The 18,722-nt window shown below is 40.6% G+C and overlaps 7 protein-coding genes and 1 long non-coding RNA gene across 9 annotated transcripts; 4 read left to right on the top strand and 4 right to left on the bottom strand.

Annotated features, from left to right (window-relative positions):
• The first annotated feature begins 366 nt into the window (after nucleotides 1–366).
• Nucleotides 367–6,243, top strand: LOC145700385 (uncharacterized). The gene is made up of 5 exons (XM_081777642.1): nucleotides 367–578; nucleotides 620–1,433; nucleotides 1,474–5,607; nucleotides 5,650–5,923; nucleotides 5,965–6,243. The coding sequence occupies exons 2-5, from the start codon at nucleotides 1,166–1,168 to the stop codon at nucleotides 6,188–6,190; spliced, it is 4,902 nt and encodes a 1,633-aa protein (XP_081633768.1). The 5' UTR covers nucleotides 367–578; nucleotides 620–1,165; the 3' UTR covers nucleotides 6,191–6,243.
• Nucleotides 6,244–6,327: 84 nt separating this feature from the next.
• LOC145700401 (uncharacterized) lies at nucleotides 6,328–7,257 on the top strand. Its single transcript, XM_081777664.1, has 4 exons — nucleotides 6,328–6,464; nucleotides 6,507–6,689; nucleotides 6,733–6,915; nucleotides 6,962–7,257. The coding sequence occupies exons 1-4, from the start codon at nucleotides 6,406–6,408 to the stop codon at nucleotides 7,155–7,157; spliced, it is 621 nt and encodes a 206-aa protein (XP_081633790.1). The 5' UTR covers nucleotides 6,328–6,405; the 3' UTR covers nucleotides 7,158–7,257.
• A 198-nt stretch (nucleotides 7,258–7,455) lies between these two features.
• LOC145697412 (uncharacterized) lies at nucleotides 7,456–9,533 on the top strand. 2 transcript variants are annotated; one of them, XM_081774609.1, is made up of 4 exons: nucleotides 7,456–7,692; nucleotides 7,736–7,898; nucleotides 8,949–9,015; nucleotides 9,412–9,533. In XM_081774609.1, the coding sequence occupies exons 1-4, from the start codon at nucleotides 7,623–7,625 to the stop codon at nucleotides 9,463–9,465; spliced, it is 354 nt and encodes a 117-aa protein (XP_081630735.1). In that variant the 5' UTR covers nucleotides 7,456–7,622; the 3' UTR covers nucleotides 9,466–9,533. The 2 variants fall into 2 exon arrangements, with proteins under 2 accessions (XP_081630735.1, XP_081630734.1); XM_081774608.1 differs by having other exon boundaries at nucleotides 9,400–9,501.
• Nucleotides 9,534–10,441: 908 nt separating this feature from the next.
• On the bottom strand, nucleotides 10,442–11,404 carry LOC145697983 (uncharacterized). The gene is made up of 3 exons (XM_081775190.1): nucleotides 11,107–11,404; nucleotides 10,779–10,882; nucleotides 10,442–10,579 (listed from the first exon to the last, which is right to left on the bottom strand). The coding sequence occupies exons 1-3, from the start codon at nucleotides 11,390–11,392 to the stop codon at nucleotides 10,442–10,444; spliced, it is 528 nt and encodes a 175-aa protein (XP_081631316.1). The 5' UTR covers nucleotides 11,393–11,404.
• Nucleotides 11,405–12,870: 1,466 nt separating this feature from the next.
• On the top strand, nucleotides 12,871–13,831 carry LOC145699982 (uncharacterized). Its single transcript, XR_014134117.1, has 3 exons — nucleotides 12,871–13,082; nucleotides 13,349–13,466; nucleotides 13,510–13,831. It is a non-coding gene; the product is annotated as an uncharacterized LOC145699982 (long non-coding RNA).
• A 1,131-nt stretch (nucleotides 13,832–14,962) lies between these two features.
• On the bottom strand, nucleotides 14,963–15,845 carry LOC145696136 (E-selectin-like). Its single transcript, XM_081773125.1, has 4 exons — nucleotides 15,730–15,845; nucleotides 15,573–15,677; nucleotides 15,203–15,348; nucleotides 14,963–15,154 (listed from the first exon to the last, which is right to left on the bottom strand). The coding sequence occupies exons 1-4, from the start codon at nucleotides 15,820–15,822 to the stop codon at nucleotides 15,019–15,021; spliced, it is 480 nt and encodes a 159-aa protein (XP_081629251.1). The 5' UTR covers nucleotides 15,823–15,845; the 3' UTR covers nucleotides 14,963–15,018.
• On the bottom strand, nucleotides 15,836–17,690 carry LOC145697982 (C-type mannose receptor 2-like). Its single transcript, XM_081775189.1, has 6 exons — nucleotides 17,660–17,690; nucleotides 16,700–17,163; nucleotides 16,574–16,649; nucleotides 16,119–16,400; nucleotides 15,916–16,078; nucleotides 15,836–15,848 (listed from the first exon to the last, which is right to left on the bottom strand). Exons 1-6 carry the CDS (start codon nucleotides 17,688–17,690, stop codon nucleotides 15,836–15,838), a joined length of 1,029 nt encoding a protein of 342 aa, XP_081631315.1.
• A 32-nt stretch (nucleotides 17,691–17,722) lies between these two features.
• Nucleotides 17,723–18,404, bottom strand: LOC145697981 (galactose-specific lectin nattectin-like). Its single transcript, XM_081775188.1, has 2 exons — nucleotides 17,878–18,404; nucleotides 17,723–17,839 (listed from the first exon to the last, which is right to left on the bottom strand). The coding sequence occupies exons 1-2, from the start codon at nucleotides 18,379–18,381 to the stop codon at nucleotides 17,723–17,725; spliced, it is 621 nt and encodes a 206-aa protein (XP_081631314.1). The 5' UTR covers nucleotides 18,382–18,404.
• Nucleotides 18,405–18,722: the final 318 nt, after the last annotated feature.

The raw sequence follows: 18,722 nt of genomic DNA, 5'->3' as shown, positions 1-18,722 counted from the left end.
TTAACTCTTCTTTTACTTACAATTTGTTTTCAGATAATTGAAATCGACGCGAGAAATATGAATTTAATTGAATAAAATGAAGCAAGATACATATTAGCCCCATGGTGCATCGTACAACCTGAAGATGAACTTGTCCCCAGAAATAAAAATGTTAATGAAAAATAATTCTACTAAAGTATAAATATAAAATGAAGCTATATCCATGTTCCTTACTGCATGCATCATACACCGTGATGAGGCCCTTCCAACTCTGCATAAAATGAAGCTCATAGAATAACTTTGTTGTTATGATTCGTGATATAAATTTTACGAATATCTTGAAAAATTATCATTATATCTATCAACTAATTCCTTTACATATTTGTTACCTTTTCAGATGCTTCGAAATTGAGATGAAATTAAAATGGAGTCGGTCCAAAAGAACTTGGCGCAGTTTCGGCTGCATTTCGACGCCTCCAAAAACACTAATCGGCACCAAATGAGCCCTAAAGAAAAATGCCAGAATGCGAAGAACATGGTCGAGAATCTTTTGCTCCTTCCGGATCAGCAGCTTACATTGAATTTAAATTCATGCATAGGTATGTCCCTAACGGTGGTTTTTTCATAACTATTGTGCTAGAATTTCTGCTTCTTCTCTGCGAAGACAACTCACGTGACGTTCGTCAAGGTTCCAGCGACGCGCTAAATCAACTGACCCAATTCCTTCCCGAAAATATTCTCCCTCGTTTCCGCTACATTCTCTTCAAGGACCTACAGAAAACCGTCAATCTTCCGTTGGAAAACTGGGATGACAAGACACTCAAGCGAGTCAAGCAGCTTCTCATGCGTTTCTCCAATCTTTCCAGCTCGATTAAACCGCAAAAAAGCAAGCCATTCGCCCAGCACATCGTTCCAATTTTAAACCGACTGATTTCGAGCAAAGAAGAAAGCGTCCAACAAGTCCTGTCAGATGCGACAATGAATCTAGTTCGATCCCTGGGTCATGTCTTCACCGAAGCAGATTTCAAAGATCTGGAAACGACGCTCATCGCGAAGATCACTTCCAAGCCACTTATTTCTCCGTCTAACCGAGAATCTGCAGCGAAATCGCTCGAAATGCTCGTTCATTACAGTCAGCGAAAAATGAAGTCGTCGAAGCTCTCTTTTAAAACTCAAAGACCCGGAAATGCGAGACATTCTTCCCGCCATAATTCTAGCGCTGAAGAAACTGCTAGAATTTGAAGAATCTTACGCTTCGAACTTTGAGTTGATTCGAACCCTCGTGGACATTTTGAAAGAAGAGCCCGCGTATTCTACAGTTTTGATTTCGCTCGAACTCGTCAATTTACTCCTCAAAAACGCGAAAAATTTGGATCAAGATGCGATTGAAGAGCTCTGCAGCTATCTCTTGCCCACTTTTCTCGTCAAAGATGGAGAATTATTGCCTGACAAAGGTTCGAAATTAAGATCTCTTTCAAACTGATCAAATTTCAGGTCTTTCGCGTGTTTCAATCAAGTCTCTCATCGTTTCTGCTTCAAATTTCTGCGTTTCAATGAGCCCCTCCATTTCTTCGCTCCCTTCTATGGCGAAAATTCAAGATCTTCTTTCGCACGAAGACCCGAATCTTCAAGGCCACACTGTTCTCTTCCTTGCCAACTTGATGAAAAATGAGCACGAGGAAAATGGAGTCAAATCCAAATTCGAGCAAATTATCAATTTCATTTCGACGACTTCTTCGAACCAATCCTTGTCGAAAGCAATTGAAGGAATTCGAAATCTCCTCCCTTTCTTTCTCCAGCATCGGAAAGGAGAGCTTTACATTTCTTCCGTGGAAAACATTTTGAAACTGACAAAAACGGTAACTTACTGGTCAACGCAAATCGATCTCGTTTCCTGCCTCTCCGAAGTAGACTGGCGATTCTTTCACGCCTTATCGCCAGAAGCAGATGTTTTCCTATACGAAGAACGGGCCCTGGAATACTTTCTTGCGTGTCTCTCTTCAAAAGACGAGCGGGTTCGAGAAGGATGTCTCAAGTTCACCTTCGCGTTTAGCAAAAATTGCTACGGGCCAAAAGCTATTCACAAAGTCCACTCGCCAGAAATCAACAGATTAGAATTGATCACCGCCAAATATGTGAACCACTGCTTTGAGGAGTCCACTGAAGAACCCTTCGACCTGTCTACTGAATGGTTCATTTCATTCATGACTAACGAGTTGTTAAAATCAGTCGATGGACCTAGAATTGCTTCTATTTGTGGAGCAATCTTCATCTTGTTAAAGAAGTATCCTTCGGCAAAAACTTGGGTTCGGAAATTCGATCATCCTTCACCTCCACTCCTGTTCTTCGTTCTGCAAACCTGCGAAATTTACAGCGAAATCGTCGACTGGCAGTATTTAGGAAGAATGCTCAAGTTAGCGTCAAAACTGATGGTTAAGTGGACCCAAACATTGCAGCTAAAAGAGCCAGTTGTACCAGCAATGGTCTTGGATGGTCAAAAACGACTGGCGAATTTGATCGTTCGCTATTTAAAAATTTTACATATTGTTTTGATTGAAGCAAAAATCGATGCACTATTGAACCTTGAATCGGAGAAAAGAACTTTACCGGTGGTAGAAGATGATCAGAAGGTCCGTGGCTCGAGTCCAAGCTTTGCCAGAAAGCTCCGCAACTCCATTCCTTTCAATAATTCTCGCCCAAAAGAGCACGTCCCAAAGGCTACTTCGCCGGTTGTGGACTTGGAGAAAAACTCTGACGAGGTTCCCCAACATGAGTTCTACAAAAAAGTCAATCAAGCATACCAAACTTCAAAAATTCAAACATCCAAGTCTTCAAATCTATCAGATTTACTATCAGGGGTTCTTGAGAGTTTGCAGATTCTTCTGGAAAACATCGAGTTTTCGGTCATTTCCGAATTCGCCGAGATCATCTTGACGTCTTTAACTGGGCTTCTTCAATCAACCTATGATGATTTGCCCTCGAAATGCATCTTCACTGCGACTTCCGTGCTTTCTGCCCTTTTCCAAGTCAAACAACCGCCCAATGAATCTCAGCTGCCATCATCGTACGAAGCTGATTTGGTGGAGAAATTAAGGGACACTCCGCTTTCCTTGATATCTCTTCGGCTCACGGATGCTCAAGCAACAACACAGGCAGGTTCACACCTCTCTGAAAGCGAACTCAACCATCAGAAATCGTATAAACAGATGGTAGACGCGCGGCTCCAAGAAATCAACTTCAACGCGAAAAAGGGATCATCATCAGTTCAAGACTTTATTCGAATATTCGAACCGATCGTCATCTGTGCTATGCGAAGATATACAGTTTCTACTGATGAGCGTATTCAAAAAGCAGTCCTAAAACTTCTTACTAATTTGATGCAGCTTCGGGTGAATTATTCTTTGCTGGATTCTGAAGGGATCTTCGTGAAAATCTTGCTGAATCAATTGAGCACCGCCGAAGCAAACCTGTGGCGAGATGCAAAAATGGTCATTCCGAGCATCTTTCTTTTCCTCGTTCTTCTAAGCGGGGAGAAAAAGGGAGGCGCAAAGACTTTTGTTACAAAGTCAGAAGTTATCAATCTATGCAACAGTCTCAACGCAGCCGGGCTCAGTCCCGAAACACATGCGATTCCAGCGCTTTCTCCGATTGTCGACGATATTTTCTCCCTTGAAACAGTCTCCGAGTCTGCGCAGAAAGAAGTGATTCTTTCGATGATTCTGAACATGTCCACTACTTGCTCATCTTTTCCACTGTTGATTCACATTCTCAAGTACTATCGGCTCACTGATATTAATCTCTGGAGAAGTGTGAGTGCTAGAATCGTCCACAATTTTACTGGAAATTTATTTATCGAAAATTTCGTCCTGAATTTGAAATTTTCGGACAAAAAAGAGCTCGAGCTACTAAGAGTTGTTTTCGAGCACTGTACCGGAGGAGTGCTAGAAGCAAACGAAGACTCGTTCAAAGATATGTTAGACAATGCCTTGATTGCTTTGAAAAGGCATAAATCGTCGGCGATCAGCAAGGTTTTATTCGGGATTCTTCATCTAGTTATTTCTCAATCAAATCTTCACGGGATTCTTTCAAAAATCAACATGAAAAGCATCTTCTCCGAGCTGCTGAAATACTCTGATGAAAGTTTAAAATTCGAAACGCTTGTTCTTATCCAGCATATTTCTCGTCAGCAGCTCGTCGCAGAATCTCAACTCATTCCAGATTTGACTCTTGAAAGCACTTTTTGTCCTGCCATCAGACTTCACAATAATTTCATCGCATCGGACTCAACTTACAATAACACCGGTGCCAAACTTGCTAAAATCTTCAACTCTGATTTTGAAACCTTTTCATGCGATGAACTTTTGATTCAATCCGCATTGAAATCAACGAGGACTCGTTCTAAACTCAAGAATTTTCTGAAAGAAGAACAAGCGAGCTTTAAGTCCAGTCTTTCCAGCGCACCGGCGTATGTTAGAAGACACATGATTTCTCTCATCGAATCTGATGTGAATGTCGATGAAGATCTTGTTAAAGTGACATTTGAGGGAAATAGAATCGGGGCTATCCGAAAGCTCGTCAAACTCTTAGCAATGAACAAGGTTGCCTGGGCAGAAACGGTCGGAAAATACGTACAACTTATTCCTTCAAGACGATTACGACTCGAGATTTCAACGATGTTCGACTGTCCGTTTTCCATCAAAGTCGGAGAAAACGATCAGAAAAGCTCATCGAATACCACGCTTCTTGTAGAAAGCAGAAAACGAAGGAAGCTAGCAAATATTTTTGATGATCTTTGCAAAACTGACTGTTTGGATGATGAAATTTACGATAACACAATCAAGAATCTTGAAGAAATCTTTTCCATGGTCGGGATCGACAGCTTAATCTCCTTTTCATTCCTATCGAACTGTCCTGACTCCGTCCTTGTTCGGAAGATCCTATCGATTCTTTCCTATACTCCCGGCAAAGAAGAGCTCTTCCGGAAGCCTCTTCTCGCTTCTGAAATTGGCGAGCCAAACGAGTTGGAAGATAAAGAAATAATCACCCAATCAGTTCGGAATTTTCGCGCGTTTGGCTATGGAACTCGAACGTGCTTTCTCTCACTGTGGACTGGCTTGCAACAGGTGATCATGAGCAAGACTTCCAGCGATTTGAACATTGGATCTGGTCGCGAAGAAGAGATAGACTCGATGGTTGATGCTGTTAGAGGATTAACAGTACTCACGATGCTCGCATTTCGCCAGTTTCAAAATGGAAAGACATTTGCGGGCTCACCTGCTGTCTCTCCCTTGATAAACCACCCTCGATGTCCTCTTCCTCGGGTTTTAGATGCGCAAGCTGAATCTGACCTATCTTCGTCGTTACAAAACTCATCCCCTTGGCTGTCTTCGAATCCCGAGTCCCAGGGACCATCGATAGTTTCAGTTGGAGCTTCATGCGCTCCAAATCATTTCAGGAAACAAGGAATTTCGCCAATGACAAGTGCAAGAAGCTCCTCGGCAGAAATAGAGCTCGAGGCCTCGGAGAAATCAGATGATTCCTGGACGCCAGATTTGAATTCTTCGACGCAGTTTCTTTTTGATTTGTTTCTACGGTGGTTTCATTTTGCTATTCATGAGAATTCCGAAGGTACTAAAGTATTCTCTGACATGATTTCAACATAAATTTTAGCGCCTCATCGACGAGTTCTATTGGAAGCAGCGAGAGCAATAAATATGATCGTCAACGCCTATCCAACCAGAGAGCACTTCAACGAAACTCTCAAAGCTGTAACTGGACTTGTTCAAACTTCAAATCCAGAAAACGAAGATCCTCTTCTTTGGGAAACGCTGTTGCCATGCTTGACAAAGGCAGCATCTGTCGCAGGCTACAACGATGAGTTTTTGACAAAAACTCTTACGCCCCTTGTTTCTCGAGGCTTTTGTTCTATTTCCTCCGATTTATCGTAAGTTCGGTACATCTACAAAAGTGTAACAAAACTTCTAGTGTCCGAAGCTCTGTACTGAATTTGCTAGACATGCCAAGAGGGCTCACTGTTTCTTACAGTAACTTCTTGACGCTGATAGCAAATAAGGTTCTCACTTCACTGAGCGCGCATCCATCATTGATGTCCTTGAATCCTATCGACTTGCAACTCAAGCTCTACGACTTCTCCATCGCTCTTTTGATAATTGAGCGACACCCTGATTTCGCAGACGAGGAAAGAGTTTAATATCAAAAATGAAATATATCTTGAACTTTTCATTCTAACTCTGCACAGGTCGATTTTACATCGAACATCATATCAATCATCGCCAAGTCGGCTACACTGGGGCTTCCCTCGAAGCCGTCGAACCTCTTTTACTCGGTTTGGGCAGAATCGCGTGGCTGGGACATTTGCTTCCGGACCAAGTGGTGCAGTTTTCACAGATAGGAGCTGATCTGAGCATGGCGAACGACTCCTATCTTGCTTCAACTGGCTCTACTCTTGCTACGAGTTCCCTTCTGTAAGATCATGACAAATTATGGTCAGTTTAATATGTTTTTAGCTGCTATTTCTCCTCAAAAAAGCGTTCCGCGTCGTTCATCAAAAACAAGAACTCGAGCGATATCGGTAGCGACCCCGTAATTTCCGTGATCCTGAACTCCGCCGTCACCAATCCAAAGAAACATTCTTCGAAAATGCTCGCTCTCTTGAAGCTCTTATTCAGCGAAATTTCAATCAATGAAAGGTACAAATCAATCTGCCTTTTTATACATTCTATCTTTTTCTAGGGTTTTAAATAAGCTCTTTATCGAACTGATGAATGCAAAAGAAGCGCTGGTTCCTTCATATTTATTCTTTCTGAGCGACTGCTTCCGTATTTTTCCTCAACGAGATGAAATCTTCAACTGGCTTTTGCTAGCTATTCCAAATATCTGCCAAAAGTTCCGTGGCCAGTCCAAAATCATTATCTGGTAACATAACCACTCCAAACCCTCCCAAAAGAAAACTCTCTTCTAGTTCCCTTATCTCCGCAGTAGAAAACGACCGTGACTCCATCCGCCATTACATACTGTATCTTCCTGTACCAAGCACTTTTCCCGAAGAGCTTTTCCCCGCCGCAATATCGAGATTGCGCGAAAAACTGGCGGAAGAAAAGGACCGCGCAAAACTGGACGAGACAATTCTAGCAACTCAATTTCTTCAAAAAGGATAAAAAAACAACAATTTTTCTGTTCGTACAACTATCATTCTTTTGTACTGCTACAAGAACTACCACGCAATCTCTGTTTCTAATACATGTTTAATAAATTAATTTCTTCTATATGCTCAAAAGTCCAGTCTTTTGCGCATATTATTCGCTATTCCGTTTTTCTTCTCGCTTGGCTGCCTTTTCAAGTAACGTCCTTGTCGGTTGATCTTTTGTTTTGTTGTGATCGCAATCCGATCATAAAAATCCTTGTCAGCTTCAGTTTGAGCTTCTCAGCAGCTTTGAAACGCGCGATTACCAACTCGCGCCAGCATCGTTATTCTCCCGAGTTAATTTTTTACCTTTTTTTTTTGTGAGTAACGCGCAAGACAAAAAGCCAAACAATATATCAATTTTTGGAAGCTCTGATTCACGGTGGGAACAGAGCAGAGAAAAGAAACGTCTTGAATAAAAGAAGAAGGAAAAGAGAGGATGACATTTGCTGATTGCAGACGAAACTGGAGACGGTGCAGATTTTTTATGTGGCTTGCCATTGTCATGGGTAGATTATCAAGCCCTAGGAATATCCCGAGAACCTCCTTTAGTTGTTATATCGATTCCCTTCTTCATCGGCTTCGGAATCCAGTTCAGCAACGGCAAGAAAGAATGGGAAGAAAACGAGAAAGACATCATCCCCGGCGATTTGTTTTTATACGGCGCTTTGGTTTTTCTCAACTTTGGATGGGTCTTTTTCGTCGTCTATTACAGGTACAAGGAAATTGAAAGTCTTGTTTATGATGGAAAATATAGCCCGAGATTCGGACTTGATGATATTTATGAATACGTTGAGTTAGAGGAAGATACAGCGGTAAATTTCTTCCTTCTTTAGCCCCAAAGAATTATTTTTTTTATCCTTTTGATTTCGAGCTTATCTTGATGCCAAGATAGATTATACAGATTCCCAAGGAGTACTAAATACTGAATGAAATCAGACTCGGTATGAAAATTATTGAATTCGGTGTAAACATGTAAAAATGCCGATAATAAAAAAACTCAAAGAGTGGAAAAGATGATTTCAAAAAAAATTTCGCGGGCCCGAAAATCGTCAAAAAACCTCTTGGCTAGTTTTGTAGAGCTCGTCGAGACGAGTCGAGTGATATATCAAAGTCCTGAAAATTCTAAGATTTTCCGCCAAAACAAGTGATAAGAAGGTGGCCTATCAAAAATTTTCTGACCAGCGCCGTTTTTGTTCTAGAATAGCTGCGGTAACGTTTGACCCCGGAAAATGTTCCTCATGATCTGTTTTACTACAGCAAAAAATTTCAGCCAGTCATCATCTACCCAGCCGAGTTTATCAGTATATTTCATTTTCGAATGGAAATGGGACTGAAAATGGGCCAGAAATTAGGAACGAGCAGCGACAACAAAATGCACTAAATTTCTAATTTTTCGCTGATAAGTACGGCAGGATATGTGATTACGAGCTGAAATTTTTTGCTGTAATAGAACAGATCATAAGGATCATTTTCCGGGGTCAAACATCACCTCAACTTTTCTAGAACAAAAACGGCGCTGGTCAGAAATTTTTTGATAAGCCACCTTCTTATCACTTTTTTTGGCGGAAAATCTTAGAATTTTCAGGATTTTGATATATCATTCGACTCGTCTCGACGAGCTCTACAAAACTAGTCAAGACGTTTTTTGACGATTTCCGGGCCCGCGAAATTTTTTTTGAAATCATCAAAAGGAGTTCCAACCGACATTCTAAAACTCAGACTTATTTTCTCAAAATCAAAGGATCATTTTCTATATTTCTAGCATGACGTTAACAGCGAAGGAATATGACGATAGCCTTATCGAATCTTCTGCTCGTCGGCGCAAATCCGTAAGTTTTATCTTTACTGGTCCGCATTTTCAACATCTCTTGAAAAGAAACTTTATAAACAAAACTGCCGGGTTGTATAAAGTTTAAACTCGCTTCTCATCTAACCATTCAATCATCCTCCCATTTTTTTATGAAAAAATTTCAAATCTAAATCTTTGAAGATTTGGGAGACTCACTTTGTTTCACCAGTAGTGTGCACAAATTTCTGAAGTCAAAATTTGGTACATTCTTTTTCTGCTTAGGTTTTACAAGTGAGGGCGTCAATGGCGACCGGACCTTTGTTCCGTCGGCCAACGACGGTCATGGAAATGAGAAGTCTTCTGCCAACAGTGATAGAATCCCCCTAGTCCTTAGGACCGGAAATTTAAATCATGTCATTCTCAGATTGAGCTTCAGAGCGGAACATCTAACCCTGCGTACGTCATTGACGATTTATCCGCCGACTACTAACCAACTTTTTCCTGCTTCAATAATTCATTAATTCGATTGCTTCAATAAACTTTCCAAATGAAAACAAAATATATATTTATTGCGTCTTCAATTTAAAATTAACAAATTACTTCTTTTAAAACGACTCTGAAAATCGAGCGGAATCTTGAATCTCAAACGGTCTTTTTTCGGGATTTTTATGTTCGTAAAATCTTAAGGCTATAACCTCTCTTTTGGCCTCTCTGGAAAACGGACTTCCCTTGGTCGATTTCAAAAATTAAAAAGGCTCATGTACTCAAAATCTATCGTAGATTTCAGAAATGCCATCAAAAATTATTTTTTCTTTCGAAATTTCGACTTTACAATCATTTAAAAAACGCCATTCGGTTTTCCGAAGAATTTTACCATTACAGAGGTAGATTTTTTTCGATCAATTAAAAGATTAAAGCCTTCTCTATAATCCCTATGGAAAAAATCTTCGATATCTGTTCAAATTTTCATTCTAGCGCCATGTTAGTGGACGCACCTGAGGATAAAAATGCGCGTGGACGCGCTGCGCGGAGTGCTATCCTCCAGGCCAAAAAGAGAGCGCTGTTGGCGAGCGTGTGAGTCAAGCGATTCATCGCGCTCTGATTGGCCGCGTGTATCTCAAGCGTCCGTCTATAAACAAAAGAGATTTAAAAGAAGAGAGAACTATAATCATAATTAAGACAATTTCTTGATATTTTTTCCATAGGGATCATAGAATATGCCAAACTTAATATTATTATCGGATTAATTTTACCTCAGAGCTTCCAGTTTTCTTGGAAAACCGAATGGCGATTTTTGAATTATTCTAGAGTAAAAATTTACGGAAGAAAAGTATTTTTTGATATCATTTTTGAATTTTTTAGGAGAAAACAAGTATGTTTGCCTTTTAAATTTTTGAAATCGACCAAGGGAAGTCCGTTTTCCAGAGAGGCCAAAAGAGAGGTTATAGCCTTAATCTGAAGATCGATCAATCCCGTTTTCTGAAAGAATGGTTTTGGTTTCGCATGGCATCGTGGAAGGATGAAATTGTATCCTCAATATTTGAAATACGCCGGATGAGCTCTTTAGCTGCTTCGTTGTCTAGCGCTTGAGGCTCCAAGATTTTCTTAAAATGGAATGTTATGAAACAAATCTTACATAAGATTTTGTGTAAGACATTGTCAATGCTAATTTAGTTTGAATGAATTCAACGAGGAAAAACAATCAACGATAACTCCGTCATGATGATTGTGAGCCCTAAACTGCTATTGAGAGAATTGACAATTCCGAATTGTTAATCAGCAGAAGAATACGAAACCACGTGCCTGCATATTTGCGATGTCATTGATTCCTCCGTAGAATCGCTTGTGAAGCTCCAGTCGGTCTTCCCTCAACTTGTCGAGTTTTTCCTGGAGGAAATCGATCTCCTCTAAAAGATGTTGAAGAAACAGAAGAATCAGCATCAACAAAACTTATACAGGGTTCCAAATTTTGTCTAAAGAACCGGGAATTAAAATCGGAGAATCTCCGAAACCCTAACTATCAATAACGGAAAGAAGCTCGAAGCTTCATCATTACTGATCATTAATACAGTAATAACATTGCTTTTAATTCAATTAAAAGCTCCAATCAACCATCTAGAAAGATTCAAACCTTGAAGTTGCTTGATTTGATTCTGCAACGACGGAATTTCTTGCTTTGAAAACTCAAACTCAGCATCCAAATCGAAAATCTTCCTCTTGTCATTGTTCAAATCATCGAGAACTAGCGCGAGTTGCTCTTGAAGAATCTGTCTGCGCTCTTGAATTTGATCCGTTGTGAATTCATGTTCCTCCGTCTCGCTGGACATGAAAAAGGTGCCCCAAGAATGACCCAGGACGTAAGAAGCGTAAGCCACGAGAATATGCGACAAAAATGCCACGAACGGGGTCCAGAGCATGATATAGTCATACACTGCATTGAGAATTTTTCAAAGGATAAATTTGACGATTTCGACTTTATATAAGAAAAATCCGTTCCTGCTCCGGCTGTGCTCCAAGCCGGAACGTCCTTACACCAGGTCTCAACGCCAAAATCACTGCCGAAAAACGAGCTGAATAATTTCGCGGCTGTCTGGCCGCAAGTCTTCTCCATTTGGAGATAATTCAATGATTCTTTGAAGGAAAAACTCAATAGGAACTGCGATTTATTGCGGAGAAAACAGATGCTCTAGAAATTTGAAAGGATAGGTTATTCGTTTTTGAGATTGTTGAGGTTTTCAGGGTACATCTTTTGGATTTCTTCGATTTGATGGACGTCCGTCTTTTTCTTTTCAAGATATCGCTCGTAGCCTGAGAATACGTAAGTCGGAATTTTATAACAAGTAATTGAAAGAAATTTATATCGAATATTTCAAGCAAAGAGGCCCAAAACGCAATTCAGCTGCTCAGATAATATCTAATTACAGCTTATGAGGCCAGCAGTAGTAATTTTTTTGCACGTTTGATTTCATTATAGTAATGCCAATTTAGAAATTGCTCGATATTTGCGCAACTAATCAATCAAAAATACGAGAAAACTGCCGCTTTCTTAAGCGTCACTTATCTGATAATCTTATGGTACTCAGTACAACTTATCTTCCTCGTATGTTCAATCAGATTAAGATTATGAAAAACTGTGTAAGAAATCTATCCGTTCGATTCGCTAGTAGCTACGTCGACAAAAGTACCTTGAATGCCGACAATAAGCAGCAACAACTCAAAGACCATCGGAAAGGCTATCAAAACACCAAGTCCATTTTCCAGCTGCGCGCATACAATAAAATGAAAGATGCAAATTACTAAAGAATATTTTCCTCCACTGTATCTCTTTTCTTTTGATTTTACTTGTCAGGCAGCAATAAAGGGCGTATTTTCTCCAACCGGTGAAAAATATTGACATTCGCTGTTTTTTTTTCTTGGAATGAATTGCTACTTTCAATGGATGCAGAGAAAAAGCTAGCTATTAATAACTAATCCTCCTCGACGTGTTGGGTACCTGCAAAGTCTATCTCCGTCCTCGTGCCTTCCCGAGGCTATCGATTAATTAATGTATTAGTTATTATTTCTCAATAATGCAATAATCAACCGCAAACTCGATCAAAAATGCATCACAAAATCATTATTTATACTTACTTTTCTATTGTTGAATTTTTGAACTCGTTTGTATCACCAAAAATACCTTATTCCATCGATAATATTCAAAAGACAGGGTTTACGCAGTGTTGACAGCTTTCCATCAGATCTATAGCATAAAATCATGCTGCTAAGTTCCCTTCTGATAGCGAAAATCATCAGGTGCAGAAGGGACGTCGAGTGTTAATTGACCAAGCTCTAACTTTAATCGCTTTCCTCGCGACCAAGGTCACTTCATTCTTTTCAGTTTGCATAATTCTGAAAAGAAAACTTTCATACTTTTAGTGACAAATTTACAAAGGCTTGACTTGATTTGATATAGCTACTGAACTATAATTTTCATATTATTTGGAAGAAGAAGAAGAAGAAGATGGGATCTTCATGTTCAGTCAGAAGAGACAGTAATAAATTTGACAGAGAGCCGACTGCGGAAGAAATATTTGCCTACAGAGCGCTTCTGAAAGAGCTCATGATTAGGTAATGAATTTAACGTTTCCCCATAATTTCACTGGAGTAGAGAGAATTCGGACTTGTATGAGTTATACACAGGCTATGTATAGCAGTAGATATGACGTAGTTTCCCTCCTCGATATACAGCTTTCTATGGAAGTAGAAACGCATCTGCACTGAGCGGAAATAATCGGGATGTACCCTTTATTTGGTTGGTTTACTAAACTAGAACGGATATCGTAAGTATGACATAATACTTACGCCCTGATTTCCAAAACAAGTGTCGTTTTCAGCAAGCTTGCGAATGATATAAACCGACGAAAAGACAAGTTCGAAGATCAAAAACAGGCCGCTACAACCGACCAGTTCATATAAACGAAGTTCTGATGAACTTTACTGTATCAAGAAACGGTAAGGACTAATTCCCTCGGACCCTAACAATCCTTCTTTATAGAAGTAAAACGACAGATAAAAAAAGGAAATTACAACTTTGCCAAGGGGACTCAAAACTGATGATTTTAAAGATACTCTTTAACTTTTTTTGAATCCAAAAAAGAAACAATGGTGCGCCAAAGCTACATTAAAGGTCCAGAGCGACCGAAAACACATTTCTTCGACAACAAATATCGACAAAGCGAAATGATCAATTTTCAAGGAACGGCTTAGCTTTAGGTTCCTCTTTAATGAAATGTCAAATGTGAAATATCCAAAACAGACATTTAACGCTTTCAAAGCTAAGCCCTAAAAAGACGAAATCGAGCAACATCTGTATTACGAAAACCGTTCTGACTCCTGTAACTCATCCATATAATAATATTTTTCCTGTGCAATTAAATTTAATTTTAGCAGTTTCTTTTTGTGAACAAAATAAATGCTTTCTTACATAACATTTGATTATACCTCATTTAGTTATCTTTATTTGGACAATTGATGCAAGTCTAATATGAATAGTTGTTAGTTTAGATGAAAATAAAACCTTTTCCCGACCTGGTCGCTCATAAGTTATATATCGGCGTGATAAAGCGAATGCTCTTTCAATGCCCTCGATTTGATCTTAAGAACGAGGAGGGCGCCAACGCTTGAATCTAAGGGATATTTAAACAGCGCTTGAATCATCAGTATCAGTCCAAAAATCAGAATACGACATCAAATAAAAATAATAAAACATGCTTGTTCTCGCTCTTTTACTCAATATTCTCGTTGCTTCTGCTGATATGATCGGCTTCAACAGACTCAGAAACAACGTCAGCCAATTCAAACAGGGAACTCGAGGTCCAAGATCGTCTACAGGAGTGCTTTATCGATTCACTGGTTCAAACAGAAAACAAATGAAACCTTCGCTGAGACGATATTTTCGACAAGCGCGGCATTATCATTAAACTTTGCTCATTTACCTACCTTTCGCTGCATCAAAATTGCTTGTATAAAACGATATGATAGACTATCTTGAAATAAAAGTTCAAAAAATATTTTTTAAAATTTATTTCAACAATAATTTTCTTTGACAAAATCCATTGAGAGGAGAGTACAATCACTTTCCAGTTTTCTTCTTCTTTTTCTTCTTGAACTTCTTGGCGCAAGCCATGCCGAGACCGATCGCAGAAGCAGTGGCGATGCTCGTACCAGCGACCACAAAGGCAAGCTTCAGCTTCTTGTTCTTTTTCTTGAGCTTCTCGTTTTCGCTCAAAAGTTCTGCCGATCGTTCCGCTCCTGCATCCTCTGCAATACTAACGGCAGATGTGGGAGGGGTGTAAAATATGTAACTCTCGTTTGACGTCGCTTGAGACATTTTTTAGTGTTTGATGGACTGAACATGTTAAATGTTCTTGGTGAACATCTAGAAGTCCTTTTTTCGGTAAATCTCGAAGTCATTCAAAATCAAAGTGTCGAAAATCTCATCTGACAAAAACGATATCTGATAATTTATTTCAACAGAAGTCATGATAGAAAAAAGACAGTATTTTTACATGTTCGGATTGGCAAACCCATCTCCACCACTTCCACGGAAAAAGAAGAAATACCCAGCAATGGCAAAAATCAGAACAATCCAAACAGCACTGGCGATTCCCGCTGCTTTTCCAGGCGTCATTTCACTGTTCCTAAAAATCGATCATGAGATGACGAGAGCGCAAGTAGCTGAGACTGACTTTCTCCCTCTAGGATGGTAGCATGACTTTCCGTTAACGGTCAAGGTGTTGTAGCAACATTTGAAGACATGTTCGCACTCGTAAGCTGTGATGCCCGGGTAGCCACACTGCTCCTTATCGACTTCAGCGATGTCGAAACAATTGCTCTGAAGAAATTTTTAATGGAACTCTGATTACGCATTCCTTGTGATTGTTTTTTAATTATGCGCATTTTAATGTCCAATAAAACGATATCTACATGTATCTTCACGCCAATTTTCTTCCCTTTTAGTAGACAAAATTACATTTTTTATTGAAATCATTATGACATAAGAACAAGTAACATTTCAAAAATTATTTTACCATGGTCGTTGTCGTCTAAGTCACTTACTGTAGGTCGAGAAGCTTTACAAACGAAGGGAGCTGCATAGCCGCAAGGTGCATCATTCCAAGCTCCGTTGTTAAAGATATTGACGCAGTCTTCTTTCTCACCTCCCTGAAACATAGTCGCAGTATAAATCACGGTTTTGAAAACAAGGAAGACTCACCCATTCTTCACTTGGCTCTCCCGGGGCCCAATTGAAGTAGCTCGCTGGGGAGCCATCAGTCCATTCTAGCCCGCCGACTTCATTTCGTTTCATGCCGACCCAGTACTTAGCATTGGTGCCTTATTTGAGAGATCCATTTTGGCCGATTTTAATAAGATCGACCCAAGACAGAAACTATTACTATACTCTTTGAAATCTGTTCCTTGAGAAGTGACGTAGCTTTTGACTCGGAGATTGAAGCTTTCAGAATGGATGGAGACCAGTTGAGCGCCAACAGCTTCGCACATGTAGTTTGCTTGGAACCAGCTTGCCGCTGTATCGTAGAATTTCATGCAATGGTGTCCGTTTGCTAGAATAATTTACAACTCAAGCTCTTTTGAGGGTTCTACCTTTGTCCTCAGATCCAGTGGGCTCCCAGCCGGGCAGACAGTCCATCAGCTCTCCTCGATCATCGGTCACCTGTCCACTCGTATCATCCATGTTCGACTTGCAAATAAACGGATTCACCAAGTTGCACTTGTCCACATACCAACTTCGATCTGTTCCAAGATAGACACATCCCTCTCCACCGGCTGGAATGGCTTGCAAGTTGGGTTCGTTCGTCCCCCATCTTGTGTATGCGAATGGAAAGCCGTCGTCCCACTTCCATTTGACGGTATTAGAATCGTCCTAGTGAGGTTTCGTCAAAGAAAAATAAAGTTCAACTAATTTGTTTATTGAGGCTCATATGAAGGTCTTTAAAGACGTCTATTTTTCTGATATTTAGACGCTATTTTCAGTCATAAATTTATATAAGTTTTGCACAACATTATAATTTCGAGTATTCTTTCGGAAAACCTTTCCTTGATTCCCTTGAGTCCAATCCAGATTCCAGCTCTTTTTCCATCAAATGTTGGGTCGAAATTCGTCTCAGCAGAATACTACAGGCAAATTTATTCATCAATTATCATTTTCCGGGACTTTGACTTACAGGCATTGACGCCAAAAACGCATCTTCATAAACGTCCATTACAGATGCCAAAGCTGTTGGGTGACCGGTTTCTCCCTTCAAATCGGCGCATTTCTTCCCGGCGTTGTCGAATCCATCGCCGTCAGTGACAAGTTTGTAACAGAAATTAGAAATGCCCGGTTGCTGTTTCCATCCCTCTGGGCAGCGGCCGGTGTTCTCGCTCATGGAAGAATCGAGCTTGTGATAGCACATTGCCGCGCGCTCGTAGCTCCGCGGGAAGTCGTTCCATTCTCCTGGTCCGCGAGTGTGATAATGTGGCTCGTTCAGCCAAGCCATCAATGCGACGTCCTCGACGCCGCCATAATTATTCGGTTCTCCGTCCGCCCAGTAAGAATATGTTAGTCGGGAGCCATCGTCCCAGTGGAAAGTTATGTCGGTCGTTGACGTGAGCGCTCCGATGTAGACATCACGGCCGGCGAGCTTTACTAGAACTGGCTGTATGTGACATGTATCTGCGGTACTTGATTTCGCGAGGAAAAATCTTATCAAGAAATTATTCGATACTGTATCGAGATTTTTCTCACTGGAAAGTCGCGTCCTTGTTGGGAAAACCGAGTAAAATTCTAGAGATGGAATTCTACTGTCGTGAAAAATATTCTCTGTATTACAGGATTGTGCCCTGTTGATGTAACTTTAAGTAACAAATTATCGTTATCAGAAGATGAACTGAACGATGGAAAAGATACGGAATTAAGTAGATCCGCACATTTCGCTAGTATAAATATCCATGGAAATTGAGCCCACTTGAATCGTCAAATTATTTCCACTCAGACCATGACGAGATGGAAAATACAGTAGCTGGGCAAGTCATCGACAATATTGATGAATAGAGTCGATGGAAATTCAAGCATCAAGGCCGAAGGAGGACCTTATTGAAATTCAATTTGAATCATGGACCATGATTCATGGTGATATGTGTACCGTACACATGAAAGCCTCTATGTCGTAACATTCTTCTTTTATAATATATAAATAATTCCACATTCAGCCGGATCCTAGTGAGTTGGCGAAATATTGGTAGTATATATTTGGGAATTGCGCGAGTGAAGCACCAGCCCATTCATTTGAGCACTGGGTTTTCGAATCGTCCCAATTCATTGCCTGAAATCATTAAAAATAGTTGGCGATGCAGATCTTACTGGCTCCTCCTTCTGAGCATCAGTGTTCCCGCGTCCGCCAATAATCTTGAAGCAAGCTTTTCCGTACTTCCACCAGCCGTCTTTGCAGCCGCCGATGGCTGGCCATGTCTTGTCCATGTCAGGTTTTGGATGCTGGTTCGTAGCGCTTGTGTAAATCTGACAGACAAACTGGCGCTTCGCCGCGCAAGTGTTGTCGTTCCATCCTTCGGAGAAAAAATTTGTCTCGACGCAGTCTTCATCGCCGTCTTCGTTGTTGGGCTCTCCCTGTTGCCAGTTTCGGAAGTCAAAAGGACTGTGATCGGCCCACTCTAACGGGCAGAACGCACAGTATTGTCGAAGACCAATCCAGGCCGGCTTGCCAGTTCCTTCGTCGTTTTTGAAAGCGTCAAAGATTGCTTGGTCCTGAAAGTCAGTATGGATGCTGACCAGGTTTCCCTTGCAATTGGGAGTGCATGAGCTTGAGATCTTTTCTTCGCACACTTTTTCAGCATCCGACCACATCATGTTGAAATTCGAGAAAATATAGACGCACTGGAGAGGGATAAGGAGATGTCAAATTTGAAATCAAGGAAGAAAAGCGCTCATAAATCGATGTTGCCTAATCCCTTTCTTTTCATAATCAACCACATTTGGATTGGCACCCTGCGTAGGCCACAAAACTGGTGGAATAGTGACACTGTTACCAGAATCATCCGTCACCGGAACCGAGTTTTGACAGTTTCCAACTCTCTCAATGTGATCTCTGTACTTCGCATAGAATTCAGTGTCATTTCTGAATATCAAATCCACCCCATTCTCTGCTTTCTCGTACAAGTCACTCCAGCCAGCCGCTAGAATCGGCAGCG

The sequence above is a fragment of the Oikopleura dioica genome, chromosome 2, assembly GCF_907165135.1.
Source record: "Oikopleura dioica chromosome 2, OKI2018_I68_1.0, whole genome shotgun sequence".
In the NCBI taxonomy this organism is placed as follows: domain Eukaryota; kingdom Metazoa; phylum Chordata; class Appendicularia; order Copelata; family Oikopleuridae; genus Oikopleura; species Oikopleura dioica.
Note: the sequence above shows the minus strand (reverse complement) of the source record. Positions and strands in the feature narration are given on the sequence as shown.

Excerpts from the sequence above, each read along its gene's own strand:
- LOC145697412 (XM_081774608.1), top strand. The coding sequence starts at position 7,623 with ATGACATTTGCTGATTGCAGACGAAACTGGAGACGGTGCAGATTTTTT. Across the intron at positions 7,899-8,948 it reads TTTTTCGTCGTCTATTACAG|CATGACGTTAACAGCGAAGG; the intron begins GTACAAGGAAAT and ends CTATATTTCTAG. Across the intron at positions 9,016-9,399 it reads CTGCTCGTCGGCGCAAATCC|ATTGAGCTTCAGAGCGGAAC; the intron begins GTAAGTTTTATC and ends TGTCATTCTCAG.
- LOC145697982 (XM_081775189.1), bottom strand. The coding sequence starts at position 17,690 with ATGTTACGACATAGAGGCTTTCATGTGTACG. Across the intron at positions 16,401-16,573 it reads GATTGGACTCAAGGGAATCA|AGGACGATTCTAATACCGTC; the intron begins AGGAAAGGTTTT and ends CGAAACCTCACT. Across the intron at positions 16,079-16,118 it reads CACTGGATCTGAGGACAAAG|CAAACGGACACCATTGCATG; the intron begins GTAGAACCCTCA and ends AAATTATTCTAG.
- LOC145700401 (XM_081777664.1), top strand. The coding sequence starts at position 6,406 with ATGGCGAACGACTCCTATCTTGCTTCAACTGGCTCTACTCTTGCTACG. Across the intron at positions 6,690-6,732 it reads GAAATTTCAATCAATGAAAG|GGTTTTAAATAAGCTCTTTA; the intron begins GTACAAATCAAT and ends ATCTTTTTCTAG. Across the intron at positions 6,916-6,961 it reads CAGTCCAAAATCATTATCTG|TTCCCTTATCTCCGCAGTAG; the intron begins GTAACATAACCA and ends ACTCTCTTCTAG.
- LOC145697981 (XM_081775188.1), bottom strand. The coding sequence starts at position 18,381 with ATGATGTGGTCGGATGCTGAAAAAGTGTGCGAAGAAAAGATCTCAAGC. Across the intron at positions 17,840-17,877 it reads ATGCTCAGAAGGAGGAGCCA|GCAATGAATTGGGACGATTC; the intron begins GTAAGATCTGCA and ends TAATGATTTCAG.
- LOC145697983 (XM_081775190.1), bottom strand. The coding sequence starts at position 11,392 with ATGCTCTGGACCCCGTTCGTGGCATTTTTGTCGCATATTCTCGTGGCT. Across the intron at positions 10,883-11,106 it reads TCAAATCAAGCAACTTCAAG|AGGAGATCGATTTCCTCCAG; the intron begins GTTTGAATCTTT and ends AACATCTTTTAG. Across the intron at positions 10,580-10,778 it reads ATGACATCGCAAATATGCAG|AAAATCTTGGAGCCTCAAGC; the intron begins GCACGTGGTTTC and ends TTCCATTTTAAG.
- LOC145696136 (XM_081773125.1), bottom strand. The coding sequence starts at position 15,822 with ATGAAACGAAATGAAGTCGGCGGGCTAGAATGGACTGATGGCTCCCCA. Across the intron at positions 15,678-15,729 it reads GAGAGCCAAGTGAAGAATGG|GGAGGTGAGAAAGAAGACTG; the intron begins GTGAGTCTTCCT and ends ACTATGTTTCAG. Across the intron at positions 15,155-15,202 it reads TACCATCCTAGAGGGAGAAA|GAACAGTGAAATGACGCCTG; the intron begins GTCAGTCTCAGC and ends ATCGATTTTTAG.
- LOC145700385 (XM_081777642.1), top strand. The coding sequence starts at position 1,166 with ATGCGAGACATTCTTCCCGCCATAATTCTAGCGCTGAAGAAACTGCTA. Across the intron at positions 1,434-1,473 it reads AGAATTATTGCCTGACAAAG|GTCTTTCGCGTGTTTCAATC; the intron begins GTTCGAAATTAA and ends ATCAAATTTCAG. Across the intron at positions 5,608-5,649 it reads TATTCATGAGAATTCCGAAG|CGCCTCATCGACGAGTTCTA; the intron begins GTACTAAAGTAT and ends CATAAATTTTAG.